Source organism: Pleurodeles waltl, chromosome 1_1 (genome assembly GCF_031143425.1).
Source record: "Pleurodeles waltl isolate 20211129_DDA chromosome 1_1, aPleWal1.hap1.20221129, whole genome shotgun sequence".
NCBI lineage: Eukaryota > Metazoa > Chordata > Amphibia > Caudata > Salamandridae > Pleurodeles > Pleurodeles waltl.
In genome coordinates this window covers 659,320,107-659,335,829 of record NC_090436.1, presented here as the reverse complement: position 1 = coordinate 659,335,829, position 15,723 = coordinate 659,320,107, and the positions used below count along the sequence as shown (strand labels likewise).

General features: G+C 42.8%; 1 protein-coding gene across 1 annotated transcript in view; it reads right to left on the bottom strand.

Moving 5' to 3' along the window:
• The window catches only part of DMXL1 (Dmx like 1), a 1,414,533-nt gene that overhangs the window by 266,074 nt on the left and 1,132,736 nt on the right, over positions 1 to 15,723 (bottom strand). Inside the window, exon 31 of the mRNA XM_069226844.1 lies at positions 4,584 to 4,669. Within this exon, the coding sequence (XP_069082945.1) occupies positions 4,584 to 4,669 (86 nt within the window). The remainder of the gene's footprint in view (positions 1 to 4,583; positions 4,670 to 15,723) is intronic.

Genomic DNA, 15,723 nt, shown 5'->3' with positions numbered 1-15,723 from the left:
AGACCAGGGACCGGTACCACTGAACAAATCATGTACATGCAACAAAAAAGGGTCTATTCATATTGCTTTTATAGTCTTATCAAGTGCATTTGATCTGGTTAATAGGGAAAAACTTTGGGCAATAATGAAGAAGGTGGGTCTTGACCTAGATCATCTTATTCAGTTAAAAGGATTGCATCATGATTTAAAGGTAGAAGTACACTATGGACCGCAGGAGAAGTTGACAACCCTAATGAAGTCACTTAGATGTATGGCTGCATTCTAGCCTCCTTTTTATTTCTGATATATATTTACGGTATTACTAAATATCTAAGAATTGCTGGTGCTGATGTACCTAAGATAGGTGGGATCCCACTCCTCATATTACTATATGCAGATAATGTGGTTTTAATAGCTCGGACCCCAAATGGTTTGCAGATGAACCTGTTTATAGAATATATTGAGAGGTTGAATTTAAAGATAATCCAGTCAAAATCATTTATTTTGTCCTGTGGCCCCAAAATTGTGAAAACTATGAATCATAGGATGGGGGGGGAACTACTCTGCAAAGAGCTAAAGTTTTTACCTATTTAACCATAACCTTCGGTGCCAAAGTCCACATTACAATGAAGTCACAGCAAATGATAAGGAACTCGGAAGCAATATTTCGTTTCACAAGAACCTTAAAGTATAAACCATTGACAGAAATGATTAAATTGTTTAAAGCAAAATGTATTCCGGGTGCCATTTATGGGGCTGGTGTTTGGGGTTACAAGGACATGCATATTTTGCAGCACATTGCAAATGGTTTTGTGCGTAGATTGTTAGCCGTGCCTAAAAATACTGCAAATTTTATTTCGCATGAAGAACTGGGTTTATGTTTTGTGGAGGATCAGATCAAAATTGCTCCCCTTTTATTATGGAAGAAATGCTGGTTGAACCCAGAAAGAAAATTGGTGAGAGACTATTTCAGATTGTATATCTTTGCAAAACATGAAAGAAATACCATGGCTCACCTATTTAAAAACGGGCTTGGGCAAATTAGGTATTCCAGAATTGTTCCAAGACCTGTGGTCAATGACAAGTGACGCCAAAGCCCTGACTAAAAATAGTTTTCTGGAATTTTCAATTAATGAACGATTACGAAAGGCGTGGAGATTTAAGTCTGTAGAATCTTACATTCCCATTGCCACAGTAAACTATATGGAACCATACTTACTTTGGTTCTCAAACCCAAGTCTTGTTGCCTTTTAAAACTCTTTAGGTTAAACCCAATAACATTTAAAGTTGCCTTTCCTTCCCAGGGTTCCTGGATGTATGATCTACCGCCATGTCACTGTAATCATAATATGCAGCAAAGCACATGCCAATTTATTCTATTTTGTCCTTTATATTTAACCCCCAAAAGTACCTTTTATATCTTTTGCGAAAGGCTGGTCTTAAACAATATAAGGCTGTGATGGTTTTTTAACAAAAACTTTCTTCAAAAGAATTATGCTGTGCAGCACTGAATTTCATTAGCTGTGCCCTAAATGCATGAATCAATGATCCCCCGAAATTGCTTGTATTCTTGATTTCTTTTATTTATTGTGTCTTCTTGTTTGATGAAACGCAAAAAGTTTCATAGGCCTTTATGGCACTGCATGCTGAAAAAAGATGCTTTGACTTGGACTCTTGCTTCGATATAGATTATAAAGCATTGTCTCTCTATGGCCCTCAGGGCATTCAGGAATCGACTGTCCCAGTTGGGCAGTACTGTAGTCTAAGGAATTTGGAAATGTTGAGTGCTCTGATGACCCTGGCTGGTTCGCGCCAAGCTCATGACTTGGGATCAGATGAGACATGCATGGAGATGGGCTTTCCTCGGTCACAATATCTTTCCCATTCTGACCCATATTCTTTTGCGCCGTTGAAGCCAGGCGCCAGTGGGTTGCGCTGCGCTTTACTTTCTGCAGTGGGAATGTATTGGAGCCATTAGGTTGTAGGTTCACATGATATTTCCTCATGCTGTCCTGTTGTTCCCCCCTCCCTGCTCCCTGGATCGAATCTCAACGACTCCTTGCAGTGAACGCCCGCTTACCTGGTGGTTTCGGGGGGAATGACCAGTGTTACAGCACAGTTTATGCCCCAATTGCTCTAGCCAGCTTTTCACCTCTCTTCCTCTCTCTGCGTGTTCATGGTGCTGTCTGGCCCTGGCCTGGCCTTCCACACCTTCCAGTGCAACCACCACTTCAAGCAGCCTTGTCCCGGTACTGAGGCCTTTTATGATGCGACCTCTTTGGTTTAACTTTGTTTCAGAGGGGCCTCTGGCAGACAGGAAGATCCAGCTGCCTTAAAGCTAGGTAGAAAGGCTTCCTCCACACCCAGGCCGCGCACCAGCCGAGCTGCCAAGCCGCCGATTCTGACGCAGTACGTACAGCCGGGGGAGGGTCACAATGCCCCTCTGGGATATTTTAACAACTGTGCAGATGAACTACAATGACCAGAATGCACTAAAATGACACCGACCTATATATCTTACATGCTGAGCGCATTTAGTGTAAAACATGCATTGGTATAAAATCCTTATTTCACAATAAACTGTGAAATATGAATATATTTCATGGTTCTGTGTAGAAAATGGGTATATCCATCATAATGATAGCCCCTCCCCCCACCAAATATGAGTTTTTCTCCACAGCTCTCAACTATGAGTTGCGCTGTGTGAGTTCCTAGACATAACTGGAAAAATTAAATGGTTTTGCGTATTGGAGCCTCAAACATAACTCACTTTTTAACTGTTTTTTACAAGTAAATGTAATTGATTTTTTAAGATTTATTCATTTTTCAACCCCTATTCCTGAAGATCTTTGGCTGTGCGTGGCAAGGGTTGCCCACAGGTCCCCCTGTACCACATCCACAATGGCCATCCAACCTCACTAATCAACTCGTAGAAGCCAGCGTCATCTGCCAGGCCCTGTGCCCTACCTAGTGCCTTCCAAGCAAAGCTAGATACTTATATTTTAGTTTTTTGACTTTGCTTGTTTTTTCTTTCTTTTTTTTTTTTTTTTTTAACAGTGCCTGAAACTCGAGAGTAAACAACAAAAACGTATGTCTAATCCAGCACCTAAAATGGTTACTCACTCTTGATTTGTGTGCCCAAAACAGCAATTGTTTGAAATTTTTGTGGGTTTTCTACACATCTGGTTTCCCATGACCACTGCTGTGCGATAAGCCACCTTTGGGGATGTCTGCCCAAGGATGTGTAAAAAAATGAATTCACAGCACAAATCTCAAACATTTGAGCCACCATTCAAGTTTCAAAATCGTCCCAAAAATATTTTAGCCATAATGCAGCCAAGCAAACTCTCCTAAAATTTGAAAGTGTGATTGACAGGAATGACTTGAGAACTTAAAAAACAACGTTATACAAAAGTGTTAAACGTCTAAAGTCTGGTAGGCACCTATTTTAAACGCTAATATTTCAACAACTATTGAACAGATTTATACAAACTAAAAAGAACACACTTTCAGAGTTAATTTCTAGGTGAAAATCTATTCAGTCTTTCGCAACCTCAACTTTTTTCCCCCCTCTGGATGGATCTTCATGTAAGTTAACATGCCGAAACAGATACATCGACCTTCAGCATGCTGCAGGACAATTCAATGCTTAAAGAGCGAGAAAAAAGAAATGATAGGCTGTTGACTTGTGGCTAACTCTCACTGTGTAGCATGAGGGATTAAGGTTGCTTTCAGGACAGCTTTACAGGTACAGCTCTTTTTCAGGTCTTGCCTGCAGACAGGTTAAGCTGTCGAAGACCCATTATGTACAAATCAATACAATAAGTGTCTTTCTTTTCTAACTATTTCAGTTTCCTGCTCTATATTCAATGGCTTTCATCGCATCTCTTTTTTACATGGTTTCTGTTTGGATGAGCTGTATCCTTCCGTTGCTGATGAGGGGACTTATTTTTTCACTTTATTTTTAAGCACTCCTTGAGAATGCACTGTTTTCCAGCTCTCTGCCTCCTGTAGGCCTCCCTGCTATTTTTCATCCTTCCTCCCCTCCCACCACCCCACTTGAATGGTCAGAGCCCACCTCCTTTCCTGCCGCCCACTTCCTGATTTATTTACTTGCAATTTTTTTGCAAGGGTACTGCAAGTGCACAATGCTGCTGGGCCATTCACTTCTCACCATTTCAGCAGCAGCATGAATTACATTATATTTTAATTTATAGTTCAAAAACACTGCCACCCACTTTGGAACAGGGAATTAATGATATAGTACAATAAAAATTGCTACAAGATGGCCACTATGTGTGAACACACAGGCACTGACAATCATCTTGCAGTGAGTCTTTGTTAGTTTGACAAAAAACATTTCAAGAGGGTCATCTGCGAGTGTGCATGTATGGGTGATAATCCTGGAAAGATTGTAGTCAAGCTATAACAAAAAACACTGCAAGATGGCTGCGGGTCTGTGCCCTCATAATAAAGGTGACACCTATTGGCATGGCCAATCCTTATTCTTTATCTGAGGCTGTGTACCAATGGAAACACTTCTGTTTCATATATTTTTTCTGTTTCTAATCTTTGTGAATTAATGTTTTAGTTTTTTTAATTACCTGAAAGGTCGTGACCAGCAAGAGGATAGAAAGTTTTGAGGTTTTGCATAACCAACTGCACCATTGCCAACCGCATCAAAGACCAGCTATAAGACAGAAAAAAATTAGAACATATTGTAAGCATGCAATAATAATTTTAGATTAAAGGGGGCAGATGTACACGGAATTGACAAAATTAGAAACTCAAAAGGCATATCTCTGAAACACTAGTACAATGAGTAACGGACTGCTTATATAGGGAGGAAAACAAGGTCTAAGAAATGGTCATCTTAGCAGAATATTTGTACATCTTACAACAACTTTTAAAATCAACAAGTGTGCAACCCACTTTCCGTAACTGCTAATCTAGACCCAGTTTCTTGATTTAAACTACTAAATCAGTGGCCTACTCTTTGTGGCTTGTCGACTAATAGCAGCATAGCACACTTTAGGCAACACTTCAGGATAGCCATAACGATCATGTTTGTTTATGAATATGGATAATTAATGTCAATGCGTCCCAGAATATGCTTAGAAAAAGTAAGACACTACATGGGCTGAGTGCTGCAAGCAGCTTGGAGAGTAATTTTAACAGACAGCCTAAATGGTGAGGATTTAGAGCCTGATTTAGAGTCTGAAGTACGAGGAAGGGCATTACACTGCCTCCCTATTTGGGGGGATGGTGCAATGTCCTTTTTTATGTCTAGGAATGCCAGGTAAAACCTGGTGGTGGGGTTAAAAAAAACACTAACACTGACCCCTACACCCAGAGAGAAAAACATCAAACCTGATGGTGGCCATCCACCAACCCTTTTGTACTTTAAAGAGAACCGCCATGACGGTGATTCCTTTCAAGGTACAAAGATCACTGCTGGGACAACAGTGATCTCTAAATATGAGGAACGGTAGTCTATCAGGGTGGCAGAAGTAATGTCCTCAACGACCCTGACAGAGTATCATCTGACAAACTGTGGGGGTGGGGGGTCATTATTTGTTTGATCCTAGAACAGACTTCCACTCCAAGAAAAACAATTGGAGGAGCTCGAACACCCATTAGAGAAACATGCATAAATTGCCTCAAAGTGGAAGCATATGAAGTTGGCTTTATTATTTCTACATCTCTACTTCTAAATTATTTTCTCTACTGTTGCCTCTGAGAATGGCCACTAATTACATTTTCTAAACATGTGAGTGGCAATTGGCATGGTCTATCCTGTTGTTCAGTTTAAGAGAACAGACTGTCCTAAATATGTTCAAGAATGTCCACCCTACAATTTCTTATCATCAAACAGCCTGTTTACTAATTAAGTGCAATACCCGGAGGAAAAGCTGTGACCAAGAACACCCGTTCAGTGTTGTACTTTTAGTTAGGGTGTTCGCTGCATATAGATATGACCAAATCATTTTCTTTGAATAGCTGAATTCCACATGGACTACATGCTTCGAATTCTCTTCTTGATCATCTGGCAGATTCTCAACTGCTTTTTCAAGGAATTGACTCAAGAGATATTGGCACCTAACCAATGTTCACTGATCCAAGTATCCCTGGTCCAGAGGCAGTGATAAGCAAAATGTGTTCTGCTGAGGCCTAATGCCACTATATGTCTCAAATAGGATACCAGGGACAACATGTGATCAACTTCTAGCTTTCGCGACATAAACCATTAGCAGGTCAATTGGTGGCTAATCAAACAGATAACAGTGGTACTCAACAGCAGGCTTACACTTGATTTAGACAGTGGATACTGAACCTGGTTTCTCAGATAGGTCAACTATGGGAAATGTAAATATATCAGTAAAAGGGAGAAATGTAACATGAATGAATTGTCCTTTATAAAATAAAATATGTATAACCTAGTCATAGACCTTGAATGGAGTCATCACCAGAACTTTCAGATCTTACATGAAAGCTGCACTCAACAACAAAACACATGCAGAATAAACTTCAGACAGAGTGGCTGGAAAACCATCTCTAGAGAGATATGTAAATATTTCCTGAAATTGCCATGTGTCAACTTACTTGTCAAATGGTGATGCTTTATCAAGGTACTTGACCCTGTTCCCCTGATATAAAGTGCTGTTCCACAAGGATAAGATTCCTGATCTCAAAATCTAACCTCAAGGAAACATTTCAAATAATCTCTCTTTCATATTTTGTGCCATGAAGTATTTGCTGTCTACACTGAGTGTCTACTCAATCTCTTTGTCACTTTAATTGGTGTATGCAGAGCTTTGACCACTTGGTGATATAATTATATCATGTAAGAGAGGCAAAGCAGTAAATCCACCCTCCCGTCCTAAAAAAAAAAAAAAAAAAAAAAAAAAAAAGAATTAAAAAAAAGCATTGTGTCAACATTTGCAATCCACTTTTAGGAATAAAAGTCTGCATTAAGTATTGCTCCTTACACTGAAATGAACAAGTTACTGGCCTTTGGTAACCTATCTTTGTGCTGGATACTCTAGCTGCAGATTCCTCACCTTGTGAACATTCTTCACCTTGTGATTGTTCCTCAGGCGTTGGACTGGAACGGGAAATTTAAAACAGTACTTCTGCGTGCCAGTAGGTGGTGTCATGCGGCTAAGCGCAGACGTTATTATGGTCTAGAAGTGATGAACATAGCCACATATAAGAGCGACCCATGCACGCCGACATCAGTCGCTTTCTTAGGCTGTCCATGCAGTCAGACACAAAGCCAATCAGCAGATGGGCTTTACCAGGGTGCAGATCTCTAAATTGGGACTTTTTAGATAGATAAAGAGACCAATTAACAGACTGGGAAGATGGGAGGGTCAGTGAGGAATCTGTAGTTAAAAATCCCCCAGAACGATTATTACAGAAGGTGAGTTACTTGTTATTCTGATGGATACTACTGTCTGCAGTTTCCTCTGTGGTGGGTCTGTGAACTGGCTCAGACCACAAATTCCTGCAAAACTGAGCAGGCAAAATGTCCCTCTTCAATGACCTGACTGTCAAGGCATTGGTGCTGTGTGAACATATGTATCAATGCCCACGTAGCTGCCAGGCAAAAATACAGGACAGGCATTCCACATGCCAGGACAGTGGTAGGCAGCTTTTGCTCTAGTGGAATACGCTTGCAAACCTTCCAAAGACTGCTTCTTAGCCACTACACAGCACATCTTAATGTAGAGAAAAATTCATTGAGAGATAATGTGTTTTGGGCATGTCTTGCCCTTCTTCACCCCCAGAGAACCCCACAGACAGCTAATCGTCTAACCGTGGTTTTTTTGGTGCGATATATATAAAAGCTTTGTGCTCTCTAAAGGGTCCAACTGATGGAGACTCAGTTCCTTCTTAGAGGAATAGGTGAAGCAAAGAATGCAGGAGGGGTGATAACCTGCCCAACATGAAATGGAGTGACCACTTTTGGCAGAAAGAAGCTTGGGTCCTCAACACTAGTTTATTTGGGAAAAATAGTGTATAAGATGGGTTGACAGAAAGAATCTGAAGCTTGCTCACCTTCCAAGCTCATTTTGGGGCAATAATAAAAAACGTTTTTCACATCAGAAGCCTTAATGAAAAAGGTTCAGTGGCTAAGAAGGGATGCACCTCAAACAAGTGAGAACTAAATTCAAAGATGTCGGATCAGGCAACCACAAAAAGCTGTTAGAGCCAGCAGGTAGCCTTCAATAGTGCCCAAACCAAAGGCTTGATGTGCTAGGGACAAAACAAATAACAAAACATCAAATAACTTGGGTTCAAGTAGATCAATGTGGCAGATGCTGCACCGAACCACAAATTGTCCAGTCAGCTGGCGTACACCGATTTTGTAGAGAGATGTCTTGCCACCATGATGAAAAATGTAGTCAGCTGCTGCAGCTCATTTGCCACGCATGGAGATGCAAATTGTGCAGGCAAGGATGCACTACCCTACCTTGCTGCTGCAACATAAGGGCCTCCCAAATTGGCAGCCTGATCAGAGGACAGATGCTCATGCCCAGCAGTTCTAGGTAACACACTCTGCAGGCCCAATCTGGTGCAACTACAATGACTCTGGGCTTGTTCAGTCGCAGCTCGCCGCAAGCAGAAGGGGCGGGCACGGGGGGGGAGATAAATAAAATTAAATTAAAAATAATAAGAATAAAAAACACTTACATCCTCAGTTGCTGCTGCGCCGCTCCTCTGTTCCTCTTAGCACTAGGCTGCAGGCATAGGTTCCCAGCCTGCCCTGCTGCCAATCCGGACGCTGCTTAAAGCAGCATCAGGATTGGCTTTGAGCACCTAACCAGGGCACTCCTAGGCAGACTGGGAGCCTGTGAAGGCTCTCTCCAGCCCGGCAGTGTTGCGGAGCTGGCGAGATTCTACTGCACATGTGTGTTTGGCTGGTCCGAGACAGTGCTGTGCTGTGCACTCCCCCTTACTGTTCGTCACCCCCGTGGCCCTGCACCTTTTACCAAAAAATGATAATTAACATGGTTTATTATCGTTTTTTGGTAAAAGGTTTGCAGCTGCCGCTGCTGGTGGAGGTGAGATTCCTCCACCCTAATGGAGGAGCTGTCCCTGGGCTTTTTGTTCCTTATCTTCTTCAGTACTCAGAGAGGCATCTTTGGGAAGGCTTACAGGAGTCCAGAGCTTCCCTGCAGCCAAAATGTGTTTCTGAGATGGTCTTGTTGGGAACTCAAACAAGCAAAAAAGCTGATAATACACGTTCTCAGTGGTGGTGAAAATATTGACCCAGGGTCCTGTCCGTAGATAGACGTTTCCCTGTGCAACCTCTAGGTGTCACATTAATGGTCCTCTGAGCATCAGCGGCCGAGTTAGTCTGGCCTGGTATTTAGTAATCCCACTACCTGATTTACCGCAAGAGAAATTTCCTGGCAGTCAAGCCACTTCCAGAGATGCAGAGTCTCCAGGCACATGGCCCAAACCCTCACCCTGCCATGCCTGTTGCAGGCCACATGTCAATGGTCTTGTCAACTCTACTGAAATTGATGTTAAGTTGAGCTTTCGTCATAGATCATCATGCCTCTGATTTCCATCTCTTGCAGATGGCCTACCCAACTGAGAATCAATGTATCCTTTCATCACTGTCAAATCTGGGTGGGATAAGAATTGGATCTTCCACTGACCCTATTGCTGTCCAGTAGCCATCACTGAAAGCCTTTCGCAGCCTCCACTAAAATCTCACTGAAATCTGAATACAATCTAACAGATTTCCCTAGTTCTGTGACTAATACGACTTCAGGTTCCACTTCAGAGCTTGCATATGCCATCTGGCATGTTTCAACAGCACGATGCAGGAGGTCAACAATCCCAACAGCCTCAGAGTCAAGCACAATGTGATCCATGGCAGAGAATGAACATCAGGATCATAGCCTGAATGTCGTGGACTCTCCACTCTGGGGCAAGAGCATGTATAATTTCCTGAATTACTCTGTCGAAAGGGAGTGTCTGGGAAGGAGTAAGGTGTGACTTTGGCATGTTGATAGTGAGCCTCAAAGATATGGAGAGGTTTGCTGTTGTCGACTGCCTGGGGCGACCCTGCCTGTAACTGCCAGTCTTTGAGGTAGAGGAGACTACCATCCTACAACCTCCGAAGGTGTGCTGTGACAACCAATAATACTTTAGTGAACAGCTGAGGGACACTCGAGCTCAACAAGGAGCAGCAATGTTTATTGAAAATTACCATGTCTATAGTTAAACTCCAATAGCGCGCTAAGGGCCTGCAGGACAGGGATATGGAAGTAAGTGTCCTGCAGAACCAATTAAACCATTCAGTTAGTTTCAGGGTCGAGGGCAGTTAAGACCTGGGTTAGCATGACCATCTTGATTTGTCCTTCTGCAGGAAGGCATTGAGAAGATGGAGATTTAAAATATGACAAAGGCTTCCATCCTACTTCGGCACAAGTAACCTGCTCCTACTTCTGATTTTGGAACCATCTCTAAGGCCCTTTTGGCCAAAAGAGCCTGCACTTCCAGCTTCAAATCGAATGTGTTGTCCTCAGCCAACGACCCTGATGGGGGGGGAAGGTGCAGTAGAATGGAAAGAAATGGGAGGGCATTAATTCAATATACAAATTGGATTACCTACTTGACTGAGATGATGGTGTACACTCCTAGAGAGAATAATCAGATCCTGACTCTGACAGGGTGGTTGTGTGCCAGAAAGGACACACTAAGGCATTTTTCCAGCTGTGACTGCTAGAGGTGCAGGGGCTTGAGCTGTACTTTGTCCCTGTTCTCTAAGCGTAGTCTTTGGAGGCTGTGGCCTCTGCCACCAAAAGGCTTGAAGGCTTCCTGGGGTGGTGGAGGGGCCTGGTTTTGACGAGACTGAAAACCCCTGCCATAGTTAAGAAAGGGCAAAATTGCTGGTGAAATTGTCTGCTGGTGGCAGACAGACCTAAGGAATTTGCTGTGGCGTTGGTTTTCCTTGAAAAATTCAAGGGCTGACAATGCTTTGTCACCAAAAAGGGAAGACTCATCGAATAGCATGTTCCTTAAAGATGCCTGGACGGTCCAGAGATGCCTCTAGACCTCAACCAGAGGTGGTACCAACGTGTCACACTCATGCCCATCGCCCAACCAAAGCAGTGGTTTGTGTCCAAGCTGGAGTGGATTACTAATTAAGCTGTGTTGCGGCCACCCTATATAGCTTTGGTCAGGAACACCCCAAGGTTGTCCAGAACTGCTGGCAAAACTTGGGCTACCATTTCCCAAAGGATATTGCAGTAGTGGCCTAGAAGACAGCTGGGATTTACTGATTGTAAACACCAAGCAAGGTTCATGCAGGAAAAGATGAACTAACAAAATATCTCTATTCTCAAGGGGGGGTGGTGAGGAGCGCATTTGGATTTACCTTACTGGTGCTCCTGTAGACCACCAAGCTCTTGGGTGTGGAAGGTTGTGTGAGAAAGTCAGTGTTGCATGGTGCTGGACAGCTGTGTCGAGCGACATGCCTCTTAACTAGTGGTCCTGAACATGGTTTCACCCAAGTCCTAAAGGGTATTGATAAGGGCCTCATTAAATGGTAATCGAGGTTCTGGAGGCACTTGACCAGATTAGAATACCTCTGTCAGAATATTCGTTTTAACCTCCGGTAGAGAGCTATGTAGGTCTAGTGCATCTGCCGCCCTCTGCATAACAGCAGCAAAGGAGGCAGGGCTGGGAGGAAAAACAAGGCCAAGATCTAGAGAAGTATTTAGGCGACATGCATCTTTTAAGTTTTTCATACCAGTTTTCCTCATCATATCGGGGACAAAATCATTGCTTGAATTAGTGCCGAAAAGATTGTGTACAGTCTTGGCCCTGCTGTGTGTTAAGGGAAAATTATCAGAATCAGAAGGGTTGCTGGTTGGTTACGCTCTAGTGGGATCAGGGAGCGTACTCTGTCAAGGTCATGGTAGTTCCTGTTTGGGGTTAGAGAGCACAACTGTTGTGAATCCTACACCCGACAGTTGGTATGAAGCAAACAGTTGCAACAAGTAGTGCCGGACCTCAAGTCAGCATCGGTCGTGGAGTTAAATCTGAAGCAGGTACAAGGGGCACAAGCAGCGCAGAGGGCAGACTCATCGGAGGCCTCTACTTGCTGCAATGTTGCCGATGGACACTGCTATTTGGGGTTCATCAGGACTAAATTTGGGAACATCTCTGAAGGAGATCAGGAGCAAGACCAGGTGGCACGTTGGCACACCTACTTCAGGAGCAGGAATAAGACCCTTGTTTTACACTTTGACTGGTCAGAGCATGGAGCCTTCTGATATTTGACAACATTTAGCTTCACCTTATGGTCTTGTACGGCCTTTGATTTCACCTGGGTGCAGCTATCACCGTACCTGGAATTGAGCTTCAACCCCAGACACCATAGACATGCCTCATGTCTATGGTGTCCGTTTGTGACAGTCCCTAAATGGCTTGAACTTTTGTTGTCTTAGTGGGTGACAAACATTTTTACAAAGAGGGTCTTGAAATGACTATGCAGCAGCTCTGGATCTGCATCTCAAGGTGCGCAAAGAAAGGAGCTGATGCCAGCGTGCACTGGGGGCGCTTATATACGGCTCAGTTCGCTAATTCCGGAGCAGATCATTGGTGCAGAACCATACGGTGCCACCTATCGACATGTAGAAGAAATGCTTTAAAGTTTCCAGATGCAGCCTCTGGAATATTTACAAAGTGAGAAATTTGTAATTAGGAGCATCCATCAGAAAATATTTCCTTCGTTCTGTCTCAAACTTCTAAGCACACCCCAAACAACATACCCAGAGATATACGAATCTGATTGGAAGGATGTTGGCATTTTGAATATGTTGATGAACATCTTTTTATGTTTCTTCAGCATGTATTTGCAAAAGGATTGTAATAAGATACTCTACTCAAGAAGAGAACACAGGTTCATGAGTGGGAACTTGTTTCAACCCCTTAAAACAAGCTAACTGTAGCATTCTCTCTATCAAATTTCTGCTCTATGGATTCTTGCTATAGCAAGTATGTGAATCTAATGTGTATTGAGATACCAAATGCCACATAATAGGTGACAAATCAACCACCCTTGCTGCAGTATTTGAACCCCAAAAACGTCTTTCTCATTTTCAAGAAGCCATTTAACAGAATAGAAGCCTGTCATTCCACTACAAACTCGAGCTTTGTGCCCCTCCAGCAGCCAATGTATGCTTACTTTGGGTAGTGCGTGAACCGCACTTCAGAGAACGATTGCGCTTAGCTTGTGCTATTTGGCAGCTGCTCAAAGCATCTCTTGTGTAGCATGTGTCACGCACGCTGCTCAGCACGTCGCCCTGGGTGCATGATTATTCGAAAGCCTGAACAAACGGCATGCTTGATAAAAGGGTACCTAGGCAGTTCAATTTCTTTATTCATCCTCTAGATCCACATGTGCTGACTACCTGAAGTCGACATCTCAACCAGCCGTCTGTCCTAATAATAACCATTCAGTGTTTTCCTACTGGCGTCCTGATTGGCCAAAGGTCCTAGCCTACTCATTACATGAGTTACTATTGGCTCCTCTAATTTACAGCCCTATTTCACATTCAGAGACATGGAACGCTAATCTTAGTACAATCCTGCAGTTCCAGCACTCATTCATAAATAATTTCTATATTTCCAGTTTTTTCCCACTCTTACAGTTTTACAAGATCTTTGCAGTTTACAAGATAGGAAGCATAAATTAGCCTGCGTACTTTCTAGTAGAACCAGAAGTCCAAAAATTGAAGTGGAAACAATGGTGCAAAACCTTTGAAAGCTATCTGATTACAATTGATGGTTCCAAGTTTGAACCTGTAAGAAAACTGGCTCTCCTTTACAACTGTTTTGGCTCGGAATGGCAATGCATTTTTGACCACTTGGGTGTGGTAAACACAACCTTCAGAAACCTACTGGGATCTCTACGTGGAGGCTGTATGCAGACTTCAAGATCACTTCAAGGATGATACAAGCTTAACTGTGGAGAGACACGGACTTGTTGCAAGACATCAGATACAACAGGAGTCAACAGACAGTTTTCTGATGAAACTGTGCATCTTAAAATCAACTTGTGAATTCAATCAAACATTGATTCATATCTAAGGGATCAACTGGTAGTGAACTGCTACGACAAGAGAATGCAAGAGCGACTCTTATGCTGCAGAGATCTAAGCCTGAAAGAAACCTTAGAAATTGCAAAGGGCATTGAAAGATTAGTGTCAGCATCAAAAGAACTGAATAGATCTAAAAATGGTTCTGACTCAGGACCTGTCAATGCTGTTGTCTCCCAACCTAAACTGGTTACCCATAATGTCCTAGAGGGTAGGAAGCTAGGAGGATGCTTTAAGTGTGGTTCCGGTACACATTTAGCTAACGCTAAAAGCTGCCCTGTTGTGAGGAAAACATGCCTAAAAGGCAGGAAGATCAGACATTTTACACAGGTGTGAGCAACATTCAGAAAGTGGGCAAGGTAGAGCAGCAGGATGAAGTCTTAGATCATAAGTCATGCTCTACTTAAGGTGTCAACAAGGTAGTGTTATCCATAAAAACAGTGGAAGCATTGCTGGAGCGAAGGACAATGGAGACCTAGTCTGCTGAGTCCTAGTCTGAGATGTTCAAGTTCAAGTCACAGTGAATTCAGGATCTCTTATTACTTTTGTAACTGGCAACTTGTATTACAAGTGGAGCTCTATTCAGTTGTCAGCTCCCGATGTCGGCCCTTTTGCCTCTAGCGGCCATGACAGACACAATGGGGTACTTTTCTGAAAATATTCATTACAAAGACAGGTCAATCAATACTAAAGTGTATGGGGCAAAGAGAGGCTACAATATTCTGGGTTGGAAAGATCAAGGCAAATTTGGAATGGTTTTAAGGCCTGGTACCCCATGCTCCATTTTGCTGGTAGAGATCCCTGTACAATCTGAAACACTTCAGTGTTTGTTAAATAAGCACAAGTCTTTGTTTGAGGATAAGCTGGGAGCGGTGCAGGGTTCTGAACATAAAATAATCCTCGAGAAGGATGCGGTCCCTGTCATCCACAAGGTGCGGAATGTTTCCCTGAGTGTTTGCGTCCAACTGAAGCAACATTTAGAGAAGATGTGTACTGATAAAGTCATTGGAGCTATTGATAACACGGATATCACCCACTGTGAACGCAAAAAAAGAAATCAGGAGACATCAGACTCTATGTAGACCTGAGATGTCTCAACAAAAATTGTTTCCTGTTGCCCAGTTTACAAAAAATGATGGCTTGGTTGGGGGGAGGTGCCCAAGTCTTCTCGTGTAAAGATGTGACAGCAGCTTATCAGGTGGAGTTGGTGGAGGAGACACACACTATGACCGCACTTAACACGCAATTTGGGGGCTTCACATTCTTGCGGGACCCATTTGGCTTGGCCTCTGTATTTCAAAAATTAATGTCCAGACTGTTTGGAGAATGCAAGAACGAACCTGCAAACCAGGATTACATTTTTGATCTTTTCAAAAGATACTAAAGAGCATTTGTGTGTATTGGGATGACATGATGGATGATATCGAAAAGCACAGTTTAACAGTGAAGTGAGGAAAGTGCAAATTCTTAGTATAAAACTCAGATTACGTGAGTCACCATATTACTGGAGCGGGCACTGAACCTAAGTCTGCTGCTATTAAAAGCAGCCCTACGCTTGGGAACAAGGATCAGTTAAGATACTTCCTGAGGCTCTGTGGGTATTACACATGGTTCATTG